This window comes from Ctenocephalides felis, unplaced genomic scaffold, assembly GCF_003426905.1.
Source record: "Ctenocephalides felis isolate EL2017-DRISC unplaced genomic scaffold, ASM342690v1 CF-g0.4_SCAFFOLD_03571, whole genome shotgun sequence".
Lineage (NCBI taxonomy): Eukaryota > Metazoa > Arthropoda > Insecta > Siphonaptera > Pulicidae > Ctenocephalides > Ctenocephalides felis.
In genome coordinates, this window is record NW_020539725.1 from 65769681 (window position 1) to 65793506 (window position 23826).

Below are 23826 nucleotides of genomic sequence, written 5' to 3' on the forward strand. Positions count from 1 at the left end.
TGGACGATTACTATAAGTCTCCTTGGGGGTATCAAATAATCACAAAATGGAATATCAGTATTTCAAATTTTATTCATATATTTATTTTATCTGTATATACATTTTATATTATTTATCGTGTTAATATTGTACATTTTGTTGTATCTAATGTATAACTTTCATATTTGATCGTTATCTTTATATAAATTTTTATAACAAACTTAAAATCAAGGTAATAAATAACATCTTCATACACATATTCAAACTAATAGTCACTCAGTATCCAATATTCTTAATCCTAAGCCCAGGTGTTCCACCTCAATCTTATATTATCTTTGAGTATTATTAAGTACTAATTTCTTCTATCATTTGTATTTCCAAATTTACTTAAGGAACATATCTTTAATGGAACTCTATCGAAAACTCTTGCTGCGATTTCTTAAACAATTGCTGAGAAAGAGTCCTGGAAGGATGGTTTCAGCTCTTCGAATAAATCTTTCCAATTTTCATTTAAAAATCTGTTGGTTTGGTCTTCTAGAAGTCTGTCTTGGTCTGGGTTGTTGAAAGTTAGATACATTCTGAAAGAAATAGAATATTTTAAACTGAAAAATGTTAAATTACTTCTTATAAGTTAAATTGGTCAATGTGGTACCTTTTGGGTTGGAATTTAAGTTCAACATTTCTATTGTGTAATATTGTTTGTTGTTTTAGTCACCGGTTCTCCAGATGTAAAGCAAGCGCTGTAATATCCAAGTCAACTGGAAATAAAGATTATAAATTAATTTTTTAATATATATATATATATATATATATATATATATATATATATTAGCTGACCCGACAAACGTTGTTTTTGCAGTAAGGTATATTCTAAAAAATTCTAGAGAATCTAAAAATAAAATATTTAAGTGTATAAGATGTGTTGTTTGGATGCTATATACATGAGGTATTAATAAAAACTATAAACCTCATTAGTTTGTCTATATTTTATCAATACATTCAAACTGGAAGTTTTAATCACTTTGTATAGAAAAGATGGTATAATCCAATCCAAGTCTTCTTTGGTCTTTTGACTTATTGATTACGTTTCAAGTTTTTCAGATTTTTTTTGGTTCTGGATTTTGTGTATAATTGTAAATAATACTACTGAGCTTATACAAAATTTTCAAATTTCTGCGAGGAAAGATAGAAAATGAATTAAGTGTTCCTTCTTTGACCTGCTTTTTGAAAAGTTTCAAGTAACATTCGATGAATTAAAGTAAATTTAAGAAAAAGTATATATGTAGAGCAGGGCGAGGCACAAAGATCCAATTTGACTTTGAGCAAATACTAATTATATTATAAAAATCAAACCAATTATATCACAACAAATAACACATTTCAAACGAACAATTATCTGACTACGTTCAGTAAAACTGTCAGCTACTTCATGATTGTAGAAATGTACTTTTTTGATGTCTTTCAAAAATTTATTATCTTGGAACGGCCAGGTGGCAAACAGGTTTAATGTCTCAGTAGGTTGTCGAAAAGGTGAGATATTATTTCAAAATCGCGTAGAAACTTTACATTTTTAATTTACATTTTTTTGTAGAAGCGTAATTTGAATGAAACAATGGACGGTGGCTAATACGTCAAATGTCAAACGTTTTTGACAAATGATGTTCAATTACGTTTAATAGGATGTTTTACATGAATATTATTTAATTATGATTAAATTGTAGTAAGTAGTTTTGTTTGTAGTTTTATTTATATACAAAAACGTTAGTAAACATGCCGCAAGTGTTACTAGAAACTCATAACATCAACTTTTTTGAAATGTTAATATGAAAACGTACTTTTTGGCATATTTTTCTCAAACACGGTGCTCTGAAAGATCACATTTGTATAATTATATACTAATTGGTATTTATAAAACATTTTCTAGGTTATATTATTTTTTATTTATATTATTTAAATTCAGAACCTAAATTTGGTATCGATCAAAGGGACATTTTGTCGAATAACATTTTTCAGTTATAATTTCCTAGAATTTATCTAAGAATAGATAGTAATATATGAAGGTCCGGGGTTAAAAAGGTCCACCACCGATGTGTCAAAAACCAGTGAAGTTAAAGATTGTTCAACAACAATATTTGAAAGTAGAGGGAAAAAGATGTATAACCAGCTATAACCTCGATTCTCATGACTTTGCTATCGGGAGATAAACGGTTATCTTTGAAAATCCATAATAAAAGTGTTTTCTGCCGTTGGTAGTTTTTTAGCATTAGTTAAAAATGTAATTATTTTGTAAAATACCTTTAAAATTAACAGAGGTTAATTTAATTTGACATTTGACGTATTAGCCACCGTCGATTGTTTCATTCAAATTACGCTTCTACAAAAAATTTTAAATTAAAAATGTAAAGTTTCTACGCGATTTTGAAATAATATCTCACCTTTTCGACAACCTACTGATTAGCACGAATTTTTCAAGACTAAGACTGACCAAATCGTTTTAGCCGTTTTCGAGTTTTACCGAATCATATATATATATATATATATATATATATATATATATATATATATATATTATAGGAAATAAAATAAGTAAAGTATAATAAAATAAGTATTTTTTAGAATAAGTAGTTGATTTTTATCTATTTACCAAGTGTTAGGTTGCATTTGCCCTTGCCAGTAATTGGAAACAAAAGTATTCGTCCCTTCGAGGTGAAATCTCCATCAAGTTCTACTCTAGGAACAAGGGCTTTGATACGCCAATCTACACGTTCAGATGAAAAGGATCTGGAAAAATAGAAAATTGTCAATTTTTATGAAAATACATGTAGTTGTCGTTTAAGGTTTTATTGTGACGATTTAGGATGTTAGGATTAGGGTCCTTTTAAGAGATCACCTTAGCACCTTACCTCGATCTCTAAAACACTAGTAATTGTCGTTCATTCATTTAATTTATAATTTTTTTTACTTACTCGACATCTGAAACTTTGATTGGGCTGAAACCGTGCATGTCGCAATTTAAGATTTTAAGTTGGATGCTCACAGAACTGTTGCCCCCTTGGTCAATTGATAATTCGTTTATTCTCAGAGGCTCCAGTGGCAAAAGATTTATTTTTGGATTTCCTGGAATAAAATAAAATATATGAATTATTTAAATACAAAAAAAAAACAAATACAAAGACACAAATGTATTTTTTTTCTATAATTTCAACTGGGTGTAAGTGGCATTGTGCCTTAAGACAAGTTGCTGGAATTTCTGATGACAATTTCTCCAAATTCTTTATTTCTTTGAGTACTATTGGCTAAATCTAAAATTGTTAATTAGTAGATTATAATTACCATCTTTCATAATTGATGCCTTCGCCAATGGCATTTTGTAAACAATGGCTGTCTTCCATTTTACATCTTGGAACTTCTGATGCTGAAAGTTGTAAATTTCTCGTTAAAATTCTAGAATTTACAAGAATATTATAAATAAGTTATTAAATTATTTTTAAGAAATCGTTAGGTTTTATTTTTCTGAACTGAAAGGCTTCTTGTTTTATAGAAACTATCTTATTCTTATAGAATAGAAATAATTATAAAATCGTTTCGGCAATATGGGATGACCCTTTCTGGATTTAATGGATTTACTGTTCAAAAAACAATTTGAATTTATTTATTAAACAAAAATAAATTAATAAAAAAACTGAATTAAATATATGTTTTATTTTTCTGAACTAAAAGGCTTTTTGTTTTCTCAAGAAACTATCTTATTCTTATAGAATAGAAAATAATTATAAAATCGTTTCGGCAATATGGGTTGCTTTTCTGGATTAAATGGATTTACTGTTTATTATTTTAAACAAAAATAAATTGATAAAAAAAACTGAATTCAATAAAAATTAATGTATCTATTGTAAATCGCATTCAAATATACTTGTTATAATATGTGATTGTAATAATTATGATAATTATGTAATTGTTATAAATTATATTTAAAGCAAAATATGAGATAAAATTTAAAATTATTTGGAAATTTATAATTTTTTTTTTGTTTCTTTCGGATACTGTTCGATTCTGTTATTTCTAATTAGAATTAAAACTATTTGAAACCTATACTAATTATTTATTTTATTTTCTGTTATTTCTAATTAGAATTCAAGATATTTGAAAATTTGTACTATTTTCATGTAATAATTGGATTTGTTTTAATTTCTATTGTTTCTAATCAAAATTAAAAATTATTATTATTATTTGTACTATTTTTTCTACAACAATTTGTTTTGTTTTGATTTCTGTTGTTTCTAATCAAAATTCAAAATATTTGAAAAATTATACTATTTTTGTGCAATATAATTGGTTTTGTTTTGATTTTTAATGTTTCTAATTCGAATTAAAAATATCTGGAAAGTACTAATTTTTGTGAAACTGTTTCGATTTCTATTGTTTCTAATTAAAATTAATATTATTCGGAAATTTATACTATTTTGGTTCAATAATTGGTTTTGTTTCGATTTCTAATGTTTCTAATTGGAATTAAAAATATTAGGAATGTACTAATTTTTGAAAATATTTAGAAACTTGATTCATTTTCTGTGTAATAATTGATTTTGTTTCTAAATAAAATTAAAAGTATTTGGAAATTTGAGCTAATTTTTGTGCAATCATTTTGATTTACATTGTTTCTAATTAAAATTAAAAATATTTGGAAACTTGTACTATTTTCTTCTTCCGTTTCGATTTCTGTTTTTTCTGACAAAAATTGAAAATATTTGGAAATTTTATGTGGAATAATTTGTTTTATTGCAAGTTGTATTATTTCTGATTAGAATTAAAAATCTTTGGAAAATTGTATTATTTTTTGTGCAATAATTTGTTCAGTTGTTATTTATATTGTTTTTCATTAGAATTGAAAATATTCGTAATTTGTACTATTTTTATACAAAAATTTGCTTCGTTTCGATTTCTGTTGTTCCTAACTAAAATTAAAAAATTTTTGGCTATTTTTTTACACCTTTACACAATTTATAATTCTTTTTTATTAAATTTTTTATATTATTTTTTTCACTTACGCAAATGAGCAGCATTCGCCGCGACCACAAACACCGAAAATACAATTAAAAAATTCATCATAAATTCAGTAAAACTATTCTAAATATTCTAAATAAATTAACAGTATGCTTCAACAATAAATAAATAGGTAATTTATAAACGAATGCACATGGTAGACTAATTTTTTGACAGGTTTGCTTCATGTATTTATATCGTGAAAAAAAAACTTAATAAATGTTCATAAAATACAAGATCATGACATTGTACTATATCGGTCGTACTTGTACTTTACACATGGATATAAATCTATACATATATAATTATATACATATATGTATAAATGTTTTATTCTAACGTATAAATGTGAATTTTATATAATGTTGTTCTGTCATAGAGAATTGCTTACTTGCTTTTTGTATTTTTAGTATTTTAGGCCTTAAACAAAACTGGTTCGACTTGTGTAATTAACGAAATTTATACCTATTCCAAGAACGTCAAAAAATATTTAGGTAATACAATATTATATATATATATATATATATATATATATATATTTGTATAAATGAGATAAGGAGACCTGGATGACTTTTTCAATATTTCAATAATTGTCATAAAAGAAACAAGTACCAATTTCCTAATATTTTTAACATCAATTTACAAATATTTTTAATATTAATTAGAAACAACAGAAATCGATACGAAACATTTTTTGTACAAAAATTAGTATGATTTCTAAATATATTTGCATAATTTCAATTACAAACAGCTGATATCTAGAAATCGAAAAAAACAACAAATTAGTGACAATTAAAAATTAGTACCAATTTTCAAATATTTTTAATATTAATTTCCCAAAATTTTTCGAATTAATATTTATATAAATATAAAGGAATAAATACATTGCTATAATGCACCAAAGTTAGTACACATTTCTAATTTTAATTCCAATTAGAAACAACAGGAAAACGAAACAAATTATTACCGATTAAAAAATAGTACTAATGTTTAAATATTTTTAATTCTAATTAGAAATCGAAACGAAACAAATTATTGCACAAAAATAATACAATTTTGCAAATATTTCTAATTCTAATTAGAAACAATAGAAATTGAAACAAAATAAATTGTTGTACAAAAATCAGTACAAATTTCGAAATCTTTTTATTTTAGTTAGAAACAGCAGAAATTGAAATAAAACAAATTATTGCACAAAAATTAGTACGAATTTCCAAATATTCTTAATTTTAATTAGAAACAATAGAAATAGAAATGAAAGCAATTATTGCACCAAAATAGTAGAAATTTCCCAATATTTTTAGTTCTTGTTGGAAACAACTAAAATCAAAATGAAACGATTTTTGACACAAAAAGTAGTACAATTTTGCAAAGTTTTTAATTCTAATTAGAAACAATAAAAATTAAAATAGAAATGAAAGTAATAATTTTTTTTTAATCTAATTAGAAACAACAGAAATCAAAATAAAATAAATATTTACATAATAATTAGTACCAATGTCGAAATATTTTCAATTCTAATTAGAAACAATAGAAATCGAAGTAAAGCAAATTGTTGTACAAAAATCAGTACAAATTTCCAAATGTCTTTTATTTGAATTAGAAACAGCAGAAATCGAAATAAAACAAATTATTGCACAAAAATTAGTACAAATATCCAAATATTTTTTATTTTAATTAAAACAATATGATTTGATGTGAAACATTTTTTTATTAAAAAAATAGTACAAGTTCCCAAAGATTTATAATTTTATTAGAAATAACAGAAATCTAAATAAAACAAATTATTGCACAAAAATTAGTACAAATTTCCAAATATATTTTATTTTAATTAGAAACAACAGAAATCAAAATAAAATAAATATTTACATAATAATTGGTACCAATTTCTAAATATTTTCAATTCTAATTAGAAACAATAGAAATAGAAATGAAAGCAATTATTTCACAAATTTCTAAAAAAAATAATTTCAATTAGAAACAAGAGAAATAGAAATGAAAGCAATTATTGCACAAAAATAGTAGAAATTTCCAATTTTTTTTAATCTAATTAGAAACAACAGAAATCGAATAGAAACAAATTATTACACAAAAATTAGTACAAATTTCCAAATTTCTAATTAGGAACAACAGAAATCTAAACTAAACAAATTGTTGTACATTAATAGTAAAATTTTATTTTAATTAAAGACAGTACGTGTACATTTTAATTAATAAAAATAGAGATTTAGCTATGTAGATAAAATTTTCAAAATTCTAATCTTACAATTTTTGTTTTGAAAACAAAGTTGCCACTTGGATTAATAACGTTTGATAAAGAAATAGAGAAATAAATTAAAAAAAAAAACAATTATTTATAAAATGAAACATATTTTTGTTGGTCTGTTTGGAACAATTCTAGTATTTTTTGCACTGCGATGTAGCAGGAAATAAATATTTAGATAGATATCAATTTTAAAACCTTTAAAATGTCTAAAAATACAATTTCCAATACACCGGTCTCCTCTATCAACATATAAATTTCATTTTTAATTGTTTTTCATTTCACAATATAGACATTACCAGTTTTTCTCAGAATCAATCAAAACTGATTGATTTTATTAGTGCAATAAAATAATTATTTATGAATACATTTAATTGACATTCAACTTAATTTATAATTTAGTTTTCATATTAGTTGGCAAAAAAACTTGCAGTTTTAATTTTACCGCAAATGATGACGTAAATATGAATCGATGTACATTGGAGAATTATAATTCTTGTTATATATATATATATATATATATATATATATATATATATAATATAAATTTAGAAATATGAACAAACAGCACTCTTTTTTGCACTGATTTATTAATGTTTTTAATATTAATTTTACAAACGTTTCGAGACTAGGTTTGTCTCATCATCAGTGTATTATAATTTAAAATCTAAAATATGAAAACATCTAAAATCTAAGTCTGAAAAGATTTTTATATTTTAGATTTCAAATTATAATTTATTTTTTTCAATTATGGTGTCAAACGAATCAAAATAATAAGAAGCGTCGTAAAACAAAAAAAAAACTGAACTGGATTTTCTGGCAAAAACTTTTCCTTTGGGATCTATACAAGTTTCAAAAATGTGTAACGGATGTTTCTAAATTTCAAGTTTCAATTTTTGAATACTTACAATATACTTGAACAATTTATCAATACTTTTAATGATTTTCCATATTATATCCAAAAATTTATCCAGCAATGTATATTTAGAACAAAATCAATTATTCGGTCGTTAAACACAGCCCAGACCTTGACACATTTTGTTTTCTATCAAATTATTATTATATCATTTGTGCAAATCTTACAAATTATAGGTAAAACCGTGTAAGTAGACAATTAATGTCAATGTCTTGTAAAATAATCATTGCCGTTGAATAAAAATTTGGAATAATTTGTCAAAATATATTTTGACAACATATCACTAAATCTAATTAGTGTCTAAATTATCTAAAAATGATCCTTCTACATCCTCTTGTTGAATGCCAATCAATGTCATTTGTTGAATATAGCAAGGTGTAAGTGGCATTTTGCCTTAAGGCAAGTTGCATGAACCTACCTATGTGTAATGGAATTTAGCAACTTTTTATAAGAAAAATGAAATTTTAACGTATCCTATTATTCCAATACTTAATGATATTATTAACTTCACTTAGGGCAAGTTATAGTAATTGCAAAAAAATTGAAAATGAAAATTTTTATATACTCTTACGTTTCAAAGGTTTCTGAATATTTTGGCATACCTTAAAAAAAATGCATGTGTGTGTGTGCGTGCGTGCGCGTGCGTGCATGTGTGTGTGCGGATACAAAATTTCGTCGACGATTTCCGGAACACGGATGAAGAGATTTGAATAATTCAAAAAACATTCGATTCGTATCGATAAGGAGACGTGCTGATTAGTTTTTGGCGAAGGCAGGTCTAGCCGTTCCGAAGATATGGGGCAAAAAGTGCAAAAAACAGTAACTCAGTTTATAGGAGAACAGAGCATCCGATTTGAATAATTCAAAAAACATTTTACTTGTATTAACAAGATGAAGAAGTGATCATAATTTTCACGAAGACAGGTCTAGCGGTTTTGGAGATCTAGTAAAAAAAGTAAAAAAATGCTATCTGGAGGTCAAAAATGATCATTAGACATATGCACATCAAATTATCAGATATATAATAGAGAATTTAACAATAAGTATAAATTTTGTTTATATTCCTATGGGTTCTGTATAAATGTTTATTCGTTAGACGCGACGCGGCGCTTACGCGCTTTGATATCTCGTCTCTATGCAGTTAAAGCAGTACGATTGCTTTGAAAAAAAGTTCAGAATTTACAAAATATTTCAAAATACACTTTTCTTCAAAAAGTCTTTTTTTTTGAAAAAAAGTAAATTTTTGTAAAAAATTTATAGTTTCTCAAAAATCTAATTTTTCAGAGTAATTTTTTTTTTCAAAAATGTTAATCTTTTAAAAATAATAATTTTTGGTACGGGAAGTTCCAGCAATTTGCCTTAAGGCACGATGGCATGCGCCCCACTAGTTTTCAATATGGATGCCGGAAAATATTTGTATACTAATTTTTCTATTTTTATTCAATAATTGTCAAAATATTTGACACTGAATTTCAAATTCAAATTAATGCAGAGCATCTTGAAAAAAGAAAACATTACAACATGTTGACCGTGGCCTTCGCAAGATATACCTATTATAATATGAGTCAAACACATCATATACTTGAAAAAAAAAACGTATAGATCTAGTTAATTATGTTCTATTTAATTATCTGGTTAATTTTTGCATATCACTGTACTATGATTCAAATATGCAAATGATCTGGTTAAATTAATTAGAGATTTCATTTAACGGAAAAAATGCAAGGAAATCGATGTTGAGTTACTGCCCAGAATGTGAAAAATGGCAATTTTATAAGGGCAATAAAGCGTATTCTTCTCTAGAATGTTTATAAAATCGATATTTTGGTATCTTCAAATTCAGAATGCGTGTACAAGAGGACTTTTTGTAATTTAAATAATTGTTTCGAAACTGTATTTTTCAATCCGATACCCACGATTTCTCAACTTTTACCATACCGATTTACTTCAAATTTTTACAGACTCTTCTTTATAGACTTCTCATTACTATACCCAAATTCCTATAAAAAAGGTGTAATATTTGTTTATTTTTTCAGACAGTCGCTATTTTGTGAAAAAAAAACTTTTTCTTGTCCATAGATCATACGATAGCGAAATTATTTTATGTTAATTCCTCAGATTATTTGGACGGCTAAAGTCATGAATATGGTTAGGTACCAATATTTCACTCCCCCACTTTATCACCTATAAAAATTAAATTTATGGTCATTCTGAATTATTTTTAACATTCTCAAAAAATTAATTAATTACGAGCTAATATAGTGACAATATTATTAAATTCCCGTAGGGTAAGTTATAGTAACCGCGAAAAAATCGAAAATGAAAATTTTATATATCTTTACGTTTTAGAGGTTTCTGAATATTTTGGCATACCTTAGAAAAAATGGATGTATGTATGTGTGTTTGTGTGTGCGTGTATATATGTGTGTTTGTATGCGTGTGTGTGTGTGCAGATACAAATTTTCGTCGACGATTTCGGGAACACCGATCAACCGATTCGAATGATTCAAAAAATATTCGATTCGCATTGATAAGGAGACGTGCTGATTAGTTTTTGGCGAAGGCAGGTCTAGCCGTTCTGAAGATACGGGGGAAAAAGAGCCACAAACGGTAACTCTGTTTTAAAGAGAACGGAGTGCCCCATTTTAATGATTCAAAAAACATTTTACTTGTATTAACAAGATGAAGAACTGATTAAATTGTTGGGAAGGCAGGTCCAGCGGTTATGGACTCTCAATGAAAATAAGTTAAAAAAAATGACATTTTAACCGCCAAAAATGTTTATTGGACATATGACAAATTATCAGATATTTTATAGAGATTTTAATAATGTGTACACATTTTGTGTAAATTTTTTGGGTTCTGTACTGAGATTTTTAGTCACGGTACGGGAAGTTCCAGCAATTTGCCTTAAGGCACGATGCCATGCACCCCACTAGTTATCCTTTATTTTCTTTAAAGATTTTCATAAAGTTTTGGAAAAGCTTAAATCTTAAAAACATTTTATTCTTATCAAGGGTTGTCCACCTCGAACCTTTTTTAAATTTTGGGACCAATTTTTTTATTATAGTTTTCTACAATGTGTAATTCAAAAACATACGGTCCTAAATTTTTACCATCCTACCTCAAACCTCTATCAAGTAATAGAATTATTAAAAAAAAATTTGTTATATTTATTTATAATATTGACTACAGTTTTTTTGCTTAAATTTTTTAATGACGCCTCTACTGTACTACAGGAAAATAAGATGTATTTTGCAGACTAGTATAATTTTTAATATAAATATAAATTTATGTACTGTGTACTCCTCCAAACAATAACATTTGTCATTGACAATGTCACAATTTTTACTGTCAAGTTCAAAGTTGCAGTTAAAATTACGAAAACACGACGACAACGAGATGTAATATTATTTACATCCATTGCCACGTGCATTGGCATCATGATAATATTACTCGTTAACAATGTTTGAAGTAATAAAATAATAATAAACAGATAATAAGTTGTAAAAATTACAAGAAAAACGAGTAGTTGCAGTTTTATTGACCATTGTAAGGACTTCCTGCAACGTCTTTGAATTTTTCATGCGAGGAAAAAACATATTTTGCGTGCACGAGCGAAAAATAACCAACAAAATAGATAAATATTTACTTTAAATTCGACATTGCCCTAAGATGATTTTCTTGTTATGTTTTTCACCTAGGACGTTTTTCTTCTTGTGTACTCTATGCATTAGTATCTTCCGCATATCACAGATGGTGTTATTGTGCTTCAAATTCAGCGTTTGTTTTAAAATATAGTTTCTTAAATACGTACGTACTTTATACTTTTAAATGTCAATCGGCCATTATTATGTCTATGTTATTATATTGTCTAAGATTATGTCGTTTAGAGTCATTTGGCAACCCAATGGTTGTCCTTTTTATCAGAAAAACCGACTTTCTAGTTTTGTTTTCTTGGTGTCATTCTGAACCTTTGGAGTTTAGTCATTTGACAACCCAATGGTTGTCCTTTTTATCTTTCCGGAGGAGAAGTTTGTTTTCGGCAGAAAAACCGACTTTCTAGTAATACCCTAATAGCACCTACTTCCCGTAGGGCAAGTTATAGTAATGTCAAAAAAATCGAAAAGGAAAATTTTTATGTATCTTTACGTTTCAAAACCTTCTAAACATTTTGGCGTACCTTAGAAAAAATGGATGTATGTGTGTGTTTGTGTGTGCGAGTATGTGTGTGGATACAAATTTTCATCGACGATTTCGGGAACATGGATGAAGCGATTTGAATAATTCAGAAAACATTTGATTTGTATTGATGAAGAGACGTGCTGATTAGTTTTTGGCGAAGGCAGGTCTAGCCGTTCCGAAAATATGGGGCAAAAAGTGCCAAAAACGGTAACTCAGTTTTTAAGAGAACGGAGCGTCCGATTTGAATAATTCAAAAAACATTTTAATGTATTAACAAGATGAAGAGCTGATCAAATTTTCATGAAGGCAGGTCTGGCGGTTTCGGAGACTTAGTAAAAAAAGTAAAAAAATGCCATCTGGCGGTCAAAAATGATCATTAGACTTATGCACATCAAATTATCAGATATTTTATAGAGATTTTAACAAGTAAAAATTTTGTTTACATTCCTATGGGTTCCGTACCAATGTTTATGCGTTAGACGCGGCGCTTACACGCTTCGATATTTCGTCTCTGTGCAGTTAAAGCAGTACGATTGCTTCGAAAAAAGTTCAGAATTTCCAAAATATTTACAAATAATTATTTCTTCAAAGTCTTTTTTCAAAAAAAAGTAAATTTTTGTCAAAAATTCATAGTTTCTCAAAAATATAATTTTTCCAGAGTAAATTTTTTTCAAAAATGTTAATCTACTTTAAAAAAAATAATTTTTAGTACGGGAAGTTCCAGCAATTTGCCTTGAGGCACGATGACATGCGCCCTACTAGTTTTATGTTCTCTTGGCGTCATTTTGAAGAGTTGGAAATAGAACTTTTATTTTCTTAAGAGTTTTCAAAAACGGCTTTAGAACTGATTTTAAAAATTGAAATATTTGCCTTCGCCGAAAAAAACTACTTCTTACATTCAGTTTTTGGAGTTATTTGACAACCCAATGGTTGTCCTTTTTAACTTTCCGGAGCAGAGTTTATGTTTTTGCCAGAAAAACCGGTTTACTAATTTTATGTTTCCTTGACGTCATTCTCAAGTTATTCTGAAGTGTTGGAGAAAGAACTTTTATTTTTCTTCTGCTTGCTTTTAAAAAACGCTGAACCGATTTCAAAACGTTTAAAGGTCCCGCCGTTTTTTATGAATTTATAAAATTTTTAAACCACAAATCTTATTATTACCTAAAAAACTACGAAAAAAACTGTTAGATTTCAGCTTGTAAAAAGTGGAGCCTAGAACTCCATTCACAAATTGCTGCATTTCGATTTTGCGTTTCTATATGTAAAATTCTGAAATTTTAAATCATTTTTCAAGCAATTATTCTTTCTACTTAATTGTATGTAAATGTTTAGAATATTCTATAACAATATATTACAATCAGCTTTTAAATGCGCCTGATTTGTGAACAAAACCTGAAACTTTAAAATTAAACTAGCTTGAGTTACAGGCTCAAAAATGTAGAATATAGAATAGCCTTATAATTAGTTATACTAATTTAAATTTGTAAACTGAGGATTTCAAATAATGTTTTAGTTCATATAACTATAAATGCATATAATTCATCCATATAGTCATATGGATGAATGTTTAGCGATAAAAGATATATTTTGATAATAATTTCAAGAGCAATTACAAGGTTTTATAATTAAATTAAATTTGTTGGTTTAACATATAATGACAAAATTTTAGATTGAACTTAATACCAAATATATTAGTATAAATAAATAAAACAGTCGGAACATTCTAACTAGACCATTTTAGGTATTTTTCCTTTGTTACTCCGAATAGACTGAACTGCCTTTATCAAAAACCAACCCATTTTTTTATGCCAAAATATTTTTCTACCTAATATAAAAAAATACAAATATAATAAAACGATACAAACTGACCAATGACCTATACATATAATTAAAAAATCGCATTTTGAGTATAAATATAAACTTCATCTTCGAGAAGTTAAAAATATTAATATAAATTCAAATAAAACTGCCTACCATTTCATTTTCATCCTTTGCCCTTAAGGTATCTTGTCGACCTTGTTTTTGTCATTGTTTACATTTTTTTTACCAATTCTTCTGAACCATAAAAATGTAAATTAATTTTAGTGCAAATAATAATATCTGTTTCTAAGAACCCAAGTGATGCCTTCTGAATATATTATAATCTGTTTACTTATTTTAAATCGAAAGTAAATAAATAAACGTGTAAATATTTCGAATTGCGTAATAATAATTATATTAAATTTTCCTTTAAATCAATTGTTGGCGAATTCGTGTTATGTAATGGAATCGAAGGTAATTTTATAATTGGTGTTCTATTCGATTGTTTATTGTTTTATTCAATTTTATGTGTTTTTAACAATGCACGAGTACATAATATTAGTTGTATATTAAGAACATTATGCAATGTTTTTCATATAATATGATATAAGATAATACTTTTTACAAACCAGAATCAGTTAAAAGTTCGTTAAAATATGATATTAGCAATTCGGATTTTTTTTTCGAAAATATCGTTTGGGAAGTTAAATTTACACATTGGGTTAAATTCTTTTATACTCGTAAACAATCTGAAAATAAAAGGCTCACTAAATTAAACGACCTGATATCAAACAGTAGCATTTTACAATTTAACTAGAAAATATAGATCAACAATATGGATCTAATTGAAAATAGCTCTTCCAAGCATTGTCAAAATCTGAAAATATTAGATGCCATTATATAACACATAACGAATTCATTAAAACTAATTTTAATGACAAAATAATTACTCTCGTTTTATAATAGAACTTGATTTTACAATTATGGAAATTTGTTTCTCTATGCATTATTATGGTAATTGATTTGAAACAAAATTATACTTTTTTCTTTGCACTTTGCACGTGTTTTATAATAATTCCATTGCATAACTTTCGAAACTAGTTTCTCGAACCATTTTTTATACTTTAATATTTTAGTAAAATGATTCATGATAATGTTTTGTTTTTGAACGGAAAGAAACCGAATAATCGCTCCAATCCACCTGTCAGGTACAAAACATATTTTTAATAAATACTGTCAGGACAAGTTTTAAGCAATTTCCAAGACCTAAAAGTAATCGTATTGAACACAAACTAAATACGTACTATTTTTTATAAATTAACATTAATTTGATGGAAACATCAATTAGATAATCAAGCTAAAAGGTAGCATGCCAGAGATCCTAGGAGCGAGTCTTGGTACTGTCTATATTTATATTATAACAAACCGTAGTGCCGAATATGAAGATTATAGGTATTATTGAATTTAATTTAAGTTAGGGTATATTAAATATACTAAATATGCTAATATGTAAAAATATAAGAAGTTTGAATAGTTAAGAATATAGAAAAAAGAGTGCGCGTAAGGTTCATATACGATTGAAGTAAAACTGTTTTTAAATACATCATATAACAATTTTAAATAATTTTTTTAGCAATATGCTAACACTTGCAATGGTAACACTCAATTCATTCTTCATTATTTATAAAAATAGGCAACTTAATAATTTACGTTCAGGATCAGTAAAATAAAATTGTAAGCTTTGACATTTGAACGAAAACAGTTGTTTTACTTGTCATGTTATTAAAATTAACATACATGCATTGCCTGTTTTTTTGACTATTTCGCTGGCGATACAGTTTCATTCTTTGAGCAGCTGTAGTAAAAAAAAATTCTAAATATATATAGTAACCACGTGAAATACAAATTATTTCACTAAACTTACGTTTCTTACACGGCACAGATTTTTCATTTATTTTGAATCAAAGATCCCTCGCACGTAACACGACGACCAATCACAATCGACCTTTATAGAAATGATATCATCGAGAGCAAATGAATTTGTGCGTTGCATTTGTACAGATTTATACACTAGTCGCGCCGAAAGAAGTTTTACTTAAAAAAATATGTGAAAATAAATAAAGAATATGTTAAAATTAAGATAATGTAGACTGTTGAATAGAAAAGGTATAAAATAAAAATAGCATGTGTGGCCAAGTCTAAACAATTTGATTTAAAAAAATGCTAGAGAATGAGGAAATTAACAATCAAAAGTCCCTTACCATTACCATTTGTTAACATACTCCCTTCAAAGTTTGTTCAAATCCAAAGTCATTGTTTATCATTAACAATTTTTTTATATAATACAATTATATAATGTTCAATACATTTGCAAATAGTAAAACATTTCATATTCTTCCTTGTCAACAAATCGTGTTTGTTCAGTTCTGTTTTGATGATCATTTTAAGCACTTAAGAATATATTGTTTTGTCAGTAAAATGGCATAATTTGACATAAATCATATTAAAAAATGAACTTGAATAATAGACATAACACTATATAGACTGCTAGTCCTCATATATTTTCCGAAGGGCACGTGACTTCACATGTGTGAGCGAACATTGCCGACAATCGCGGACTCTCCCGATTTATTAAACGTCATATGTCAAATGTTACGTGCCTGACAAAGAACTTATAATATATAAATCGATTTCAACAGGTGGATTTGATTTTATGCACATTTCACATGGTCAAAATTTTATTAATATTATTTTTTACAAAATTATCATCTATCACAATTGCCATTATGTTATTGAAACTAGTGGGGTGTATGGCATCGTGCCTTAAGGCAAATTGCTGGAACTTCCCGTACCGTAACGAAATGTTCGAGGAATACTGAATGTTTTCAAATAGATTATTATTATTATTGTAACATTGTCTAATATTTATAAGAATTATATAAACTAAATTGCAAAGTTGAAATTATTTGTTTAAAGTATATTAGAACTATAGTCAGAATTAAAAATAAAATCTGTGTTATTTTCGGCATACAAAAAAAAAACTAAAAAAAATAATGATACAATTTTTTTTCCAAAATCAATTATTTTTTTAAGACAAGCAGAAAGTTCTTTGAATCATTTAAATCGGACGCTTAGTTCTCTCAGACACTGCCATTTTTTGCACATTTAGCTCCGTATCTTCGAAATGGCTCTCCGCCCTATCAATAGGAATCGAATGTTGTTTGAACCATTCAAATCGGTTGATCCGTGCGCCCAAAAACGTGACTGGAAATTTGTATCCATACATACATACATACACACACACACTTATTCATTTTTTTTGAGGTATGCCAAAAGGTTCAGAAACCTTCAAAACGTCGAGAAATGTAAAAATTTTCAATTTTGATTTTCGGCCCATTACAATAACTTACCCTACGGGAAGTTAATAAAACATATGATATATGACATTTAATCAATCGGAAGAGTCCGCGATTATCGTCGGCAACGTTCGCTCAGCAAGTGACGCCACAGTCCCTTCTATATGTTTGACACCTTCTATATGTTTGAATGTATACGTTATTTTTAGTTTAGGTTAGACCTCAATTCTTTCATTGATAAATTGAAAAATCACTTGAGAACTAAGTTTCTAATAAAACATATGCTCGGTATAGATTCTGATTAGAATCCCTCAAGTGCGCGTCGAAATTCTAAAATTTGATGATTTTTTATAATTCAACCGCTTATCGTAGGCCTATAATATTTCAATATATTATTTCCTCAACGCTTCCTCATATCACATTTTATTTCTTTCATCGAATCAATCGAATCGAATCGAATCTTACAATTCGTTTCCTTCGTTTTAAAATGTAGTCGGAAATGACACGAAGACGACGTCGACACAAGGTCGTCAATGATTGTTAATTATTGACACAGTCGGGCTTGTTAATTACCGATAATGTAATATAACATAATTTAATGTAATGTTGTAATGATCCACCGACTGACTAGCCACTTCAAATTTTATGTTCATCATTGGCTGAGGCGAGATAAAATTATAGCGAATTTGATAAGAGAGGTTGACTTGTCATGGAGACTTCCCAACTAATTGTAAGAAATTTATGTTTTTGCCGGATTGGCTAACTTTTCCGGTTTTCCAAAAGTTCCCTTCGCGCAATATAAAAAATAATACTTCCTAATATGTAGTAATTTTTACTCCTGTCCTAAAGGACAATAAGTAAAACTGTAGGTTTAAAAAAAATAAATCCTTAAGTGCAAAATCTTCTGACCATTGTCAGAGATTTTGAAAACTGATATGTTTTAACGTAACATGATTTTTTTCAAACTTTCCTTAGGGCAAGTTATAGTAATCGCAAAAAAATCGAAAATAAATTTTTTCCAGAGGTTTCTGAACATTTTGGCATATCTTACAATTAGACAAAATTGATGTATGTGTGCGTGTGTGTGTTTGTGTGCGGATACAAATTTTCATCGACGATTTCTCGAACACGGATCAACCGATTTGAATAATTTAAAAAACATTCGATTCCTATTGATAGGGAAAAGAGCTGATTAGTTTTTGGCAAAGGCGGGTCTAGCCCTTTCGGAGATACGGGGCAAAAAGTGCCAAAAATGGGATTTCAGTTTTTGAGATAACGGAGCGTCCGATTTAAATAATTCAATTAACATTTTACTTGTATTGAAGAAATGAACAACTGGTGAAATATTTGTAAAGGCAGGTCCAGCGTCTCCGGACATCCAATAAAAAAAGTAACAAGTGGTGTATGGCATCGTGCCTTAAGGCAAATTGCTGGAACTTTCCGTACCGTAATGAAATGTTCGAGAAATTTTAAACGTTTTCATATATATTATTACAAATACTGTAACTTTCATTATTTTTACTTTTTTGTGGTATCTGAGCAAATCAAATGTAAATCATAAATCAATTTATCTCCAGAACATTAACAGTCGTCATTTCATTTCGAATTCAATTTCAAAAAAAAAATGGTAGCCTAATTTACACAAAATTTAAAAAGTGCTCCCGTATAGTCATAGTCTAAATGCACTTGCAAATAATTCTGTGTGACATTTTTACTTATACTGTGCTTAGCTTGGCTGCATTTTCATATTTTTCAATAGTTTTCACAAAATTGAAAAAGTGCCCAATACATAAACAGTCTGAACGCACTTGGACAAACATTTGTACCAGAGCGGCGCTTAGACTGTGCTTGAATTGGATAATTTTTTGAATTTTTAATCCAAAATTTCAAAAATATTTTATGGAAAATAAAAAAAATGTAATAATTTTTTATCCTCAAAAGCAATTGTTTTGTCAATATAAGCAGAAAGATTTTTAGATCATTCAAATCAGTTCAAACGCTTAGTTCACTCATTTTTTGCACATTTAGCTCTGTATCTTTGAAATGGCGGGACCTGTCTAATCACCTTCTCTCCCAATCATTACAAATCGAATGTTTTTTAGATCATTCAAATCCGATACTCAATTCTCTCGATTTGTATTTTCTGCACTTTTTGCTCCGTATCTCTGTAACGGCTGGACCTGCCTTTGCCAAAAACGAATAAGCACATCTCCCTATCAATAGTGATCGAATGTTTTTTAAACCATTCAAATCGGTTGATCCGTGCGCCCGAAAACGTGGACGTAATAATGCGGACATACAAAACACACACACACACGCACACATCCATTTTTTCTGAGGTATGCCAAAATGTTCAGAAACCTTTAAAACGTCGAGAAATGGAAAAATTTTCATTTACGATTTTCGACCCATTACTATAACTATAATATTATCCCTACGGGCAGTTAAAAATATTGGTCGTCGCGAAGTTCTTTGCCAAACTTGGATCTTAGAGGCGGCTTTTGTAATTGTCGTAATTTTTGTAATTCGTATTTTATGGTTTTGATACATACTTTGGAGATCAAAATCTTTTCAAATAATTTATTTTGTACAAGAAAATTTGGTTGATGTAAGAGATTGTACTATGTATGTTATTAATTAAGATTCTCCTGAATTGATAGCCTTCATGATTTCTCCATATCGATTCAACGCCGGGCACGGATTTATTTATTTTCTGTGATAAAATCCGGTTTTGGTGATTTTGTCATCCGATTTCCGGATTGACAGACGGACTCGCAGACCTTGCGATTGTAATTAATAATAATTCCGATGTTTGCACAAAGGAATCAAACTCAAAACCCGAGAGAAAATTATGCAGAAGATCTGCGGATATGTTAATCAGTGTGCGATGGTTTTATTTCGGATTTAAGGTTTAACATTTAATTATTATGGCAGTTCCGATTGACATTTGTTCGGTCATTTTGAATTTGTTTCCTGATTTGGAAGATGAGGAAGTTATTCCAACAGAGTGAATTGACATATGGGTTGTATCATAGATTACATGCAATTTCCCATTACTTTAATTATAATTGTCTCCAACTGAAGCATGTAAATCTACCTTGGTTTAATTCTAGATAAGATTTATATAGTTATATAATATAGATAAGATAAACCTTCAGGGAGTCAGTTCATTGAAATGAATGATGAATTTGGGCACAGTAGACCCTCTTTTGAGTGCAGACGACACTAAAACTCGGAAAAGCACATTTGTTCTGTATTAACTCTCGCCCCATTTTTAAAGTAAAACTTTTTTAGGCGTGACCAGGGTGTAATTTCGTACAAATGCAACGGAAGTGCGTTACGGCAGATAGAATAAGATAAAAGTCGAGTGCCAATGATTCGTCATTCGCTCTCGATGATATCATTTCTATACGGGTCGATTGTGATTAGTCGTCGTGTATGTGAATAAAGATCTGTCGTTGTATGCATACCGGCATCAACGTTGTATGCGGCATCAACAAGCATATCAGCATAGGTAAATAAACATTTTAAAGTTACATCGTAGTATAAATCTTGATTTAATGAAAAATGTCTGAATTAAAAGAATATTTTACCCTGTTCCTTGAAAATAATAAAACAAATTAAACATTTGTGCCGTGTACTAAACGTAAGTTTAATGATTAGAATTTATTTCTATATTATTCGTAGTTTCTATTAATCTTTGAAGTTATTGAAATAGAAAATATTTTTTAGGCAAAGCAGATATTACAGCTGTTCAAAGAATGAGATTATATCGCCAGCGAAAAAGTAAAAAAAAATACAAGCAGTCAATAAATGTATATTAATTTTAATTACATGAAGTTCTTCAAACACAATTATTACATGAGTGAATTTGCGAAAACAATATTTGTTTAGGCGTTCTTTAACATAATCCACTGTGTGAACGAATTTTATAGAATTTATTAATCAGCAATTACTTCATTTCTCTAATGAAGGTTCAAGTCCTAAATGCTAATTACAATGACAAAACCGATCATGTCATATTTGAAGCATGACTTTAATTACATTATTGTTTTTAAATATTATACATATTTTTAGTGCTATTATAAATATATAATTAATCATTATGTAAATGTGTATAATGGTCGATAACACTAATAAATGTATGCATCACGAGTGTTACCATATTACTGATGAACATTATTCAAAATTGTTATATGATGTATTTATTTTTACTTAACTTAACTTTACTGCTTTGTACAGTAGCAAATAAGTTTTACTTCAATCGCGTGTGAACCTTACGCGCATTTTTTTAAATTTTTTTACCAGTCTGTTTTTACCTCATTTATCTTTTCTTTATTATATATTTATATAAATCTTATCTAGGACCTAAACCTTGTGGTAGATTTACGTGCTACAATTAGTGGCGCTCCTATGGAGTGCGGAAACAATTAAATTTGAACAAATGACAAAGCAGTCGTGCCTGCGATATATTTATACTTCTTTTATCATTGTTTACAAAAAAATAATAACAAGACAACTGAATCTCGTTCCTTCAAGTTCAAGTTCGTTAATCGACTCTCCTCACCGCATATTTTATTCATTTCGTTTTTTTCCTCCGAAGTGCATTTCATTTGCATTCTACAATTGCAATTGAATGCACATCGCACCGGTTGTTTTACAAGACCTGAATTGATAATTTCAACTTTTTATGCCGATTCAAGTATTCAAAGACGAAATAAAATATTGGCTAGTACACGTGTCGGAAAAATGGTAGAAATATACGTAGATTTTATTTGTTATTATTTACTACTATATAATGGAGTCAGTTTTCGGTTTAAATAGAAATGTTGTGTTAGGGGTCTATATTCGTATGAGTTCGTAGTAACAAACGGTTAACAAGCTATGTATTTGCTGTGCGATCAGGCGTTTCACACATAAAATCTAACCTCCAAAAGACAAACAATTTTATCACAAGTGCAACTTTCTGATAACACATACGTGAAGTTTGGTTTTATGTGTAACACGTCTGATTGCACAACAAAAACATTGCACAGTTTGTTACTACCAACTCATACGAATATAGACCCTTAACATAGATTTTTTATTTTAACCGAGAATAGGCTCCTAAATCTTAAAAATAAGTCAACACGTAAAGGGCTTCTAAACGCACAATTAGAGGGCAAAAAGAAATTTCGGTTGAAGATGAGATAAAAAAATCTGAAAATCCTTCTCGATCAGAATTTATTAGGTTGAGTTGAATTTGAATAAAAATTTAGAAGTAAGAAGAAAAAACAAGATTATAATTCAAGATCAGATTTAGAAGGAAAAAAGAAGAATGAAGAAATCTGTTAATCCAATTTTTAAAGAATCTTATTAACTTCCCTTAAATCGAAATTGAAAATTTTTGCATTTCTGAACATTTTGGCATACCTCAGAAAAAATGGATGTGTGTGCGTGTAGGCGTGTATGTGTGTGTGTGTATGGATACAATTTTTCGGCCACGTTTTCGGGCGCACGGATTAACCGATTTGAATGGTTTAGAAAACATTCAATTCCTATTGATAGGGAGATGTGCTGATTAGTTTTTGGCAAAGGCAGGTCCAGCCGTTACGGAGATACGGAGCTAAATATGCAAAAAATAGCAGTTTTTGAGAGAACTAAGCGTCAGATTTGGATTATTTAAAGAATTTTCTGCTTGTTTTAACAAAATAATTGATTTTGAAAAAAAAAATTGTTTCAAATTTTTTTTTCATTTTTTTTTTTCAAAAAAAAATTTTTTTCTTTGTATATCGAAAATAATTCGGATTTTATTTGTAATTTTTACTACAGTTTTAATATACTTTAAACAAATAATTTCAACTTTGCAATTCAGTTTATATAATTCTTATAAATATTAGACAATGTTACAATATTCATAATAATCTATATGAAAGCTTTTAGTATTCTTCGAACATTTCGTTACGGTACGGGAAGTTCCAGCAATTTGCCGGCACGATGCCATACACCCTACTAGTTTTTTTTTAATTTTAGAGCATAATGCTCAAAGTAAGCGAGGTCAATAAAATTTAAGGAAAAAATTGTATTTTTCTCAAATTACTTGCAAAGTTTATTTGATACAACCAACGAATAGATGAACTATTTAAAAAATGTTGTTATTGAATAAGTTTTCTGAACTTTTAACCAATGATAAATTGCTAATATATAAATATATGCATTTATTATTTATAATTTATAAATATGCACTCAGACAAATCTGATCATATGGGTCACCGCCAAAAATAGAAATATTTATTTAAATTATT

General features: G+C 28.0%; 1 protein-coding gene across 1 annotated transcript in view; it reads right to left on the reverse strand.

The window, feature by feature from the left end:
* The window catches only part of LOC113386531 (protein takeout-like), a 12262-nt gene extending 8916 nt beyond the window's left edge, over positions 1-3346 (reverse strand). The window contains exons 1-3 of the mRNA XM_026624311.1: positions 3313-3346; positions 2946-3096; positions 2624-2760 (exon numbers count right to left, since the gene is read on the reverse strand). Coding sequence (XP_026480096.1) covers positions 2624-2760; positions 2946-3096; positions 3313-3346 — 322 coding nt within the window. The remainder of the gene's footprint in view (positions 1-2623; positions 2761-2945; positions 3097-3312) is intronic.
* Between the last annotated feature and the right edge of the window lie 20480 nt (positions 3347-23826).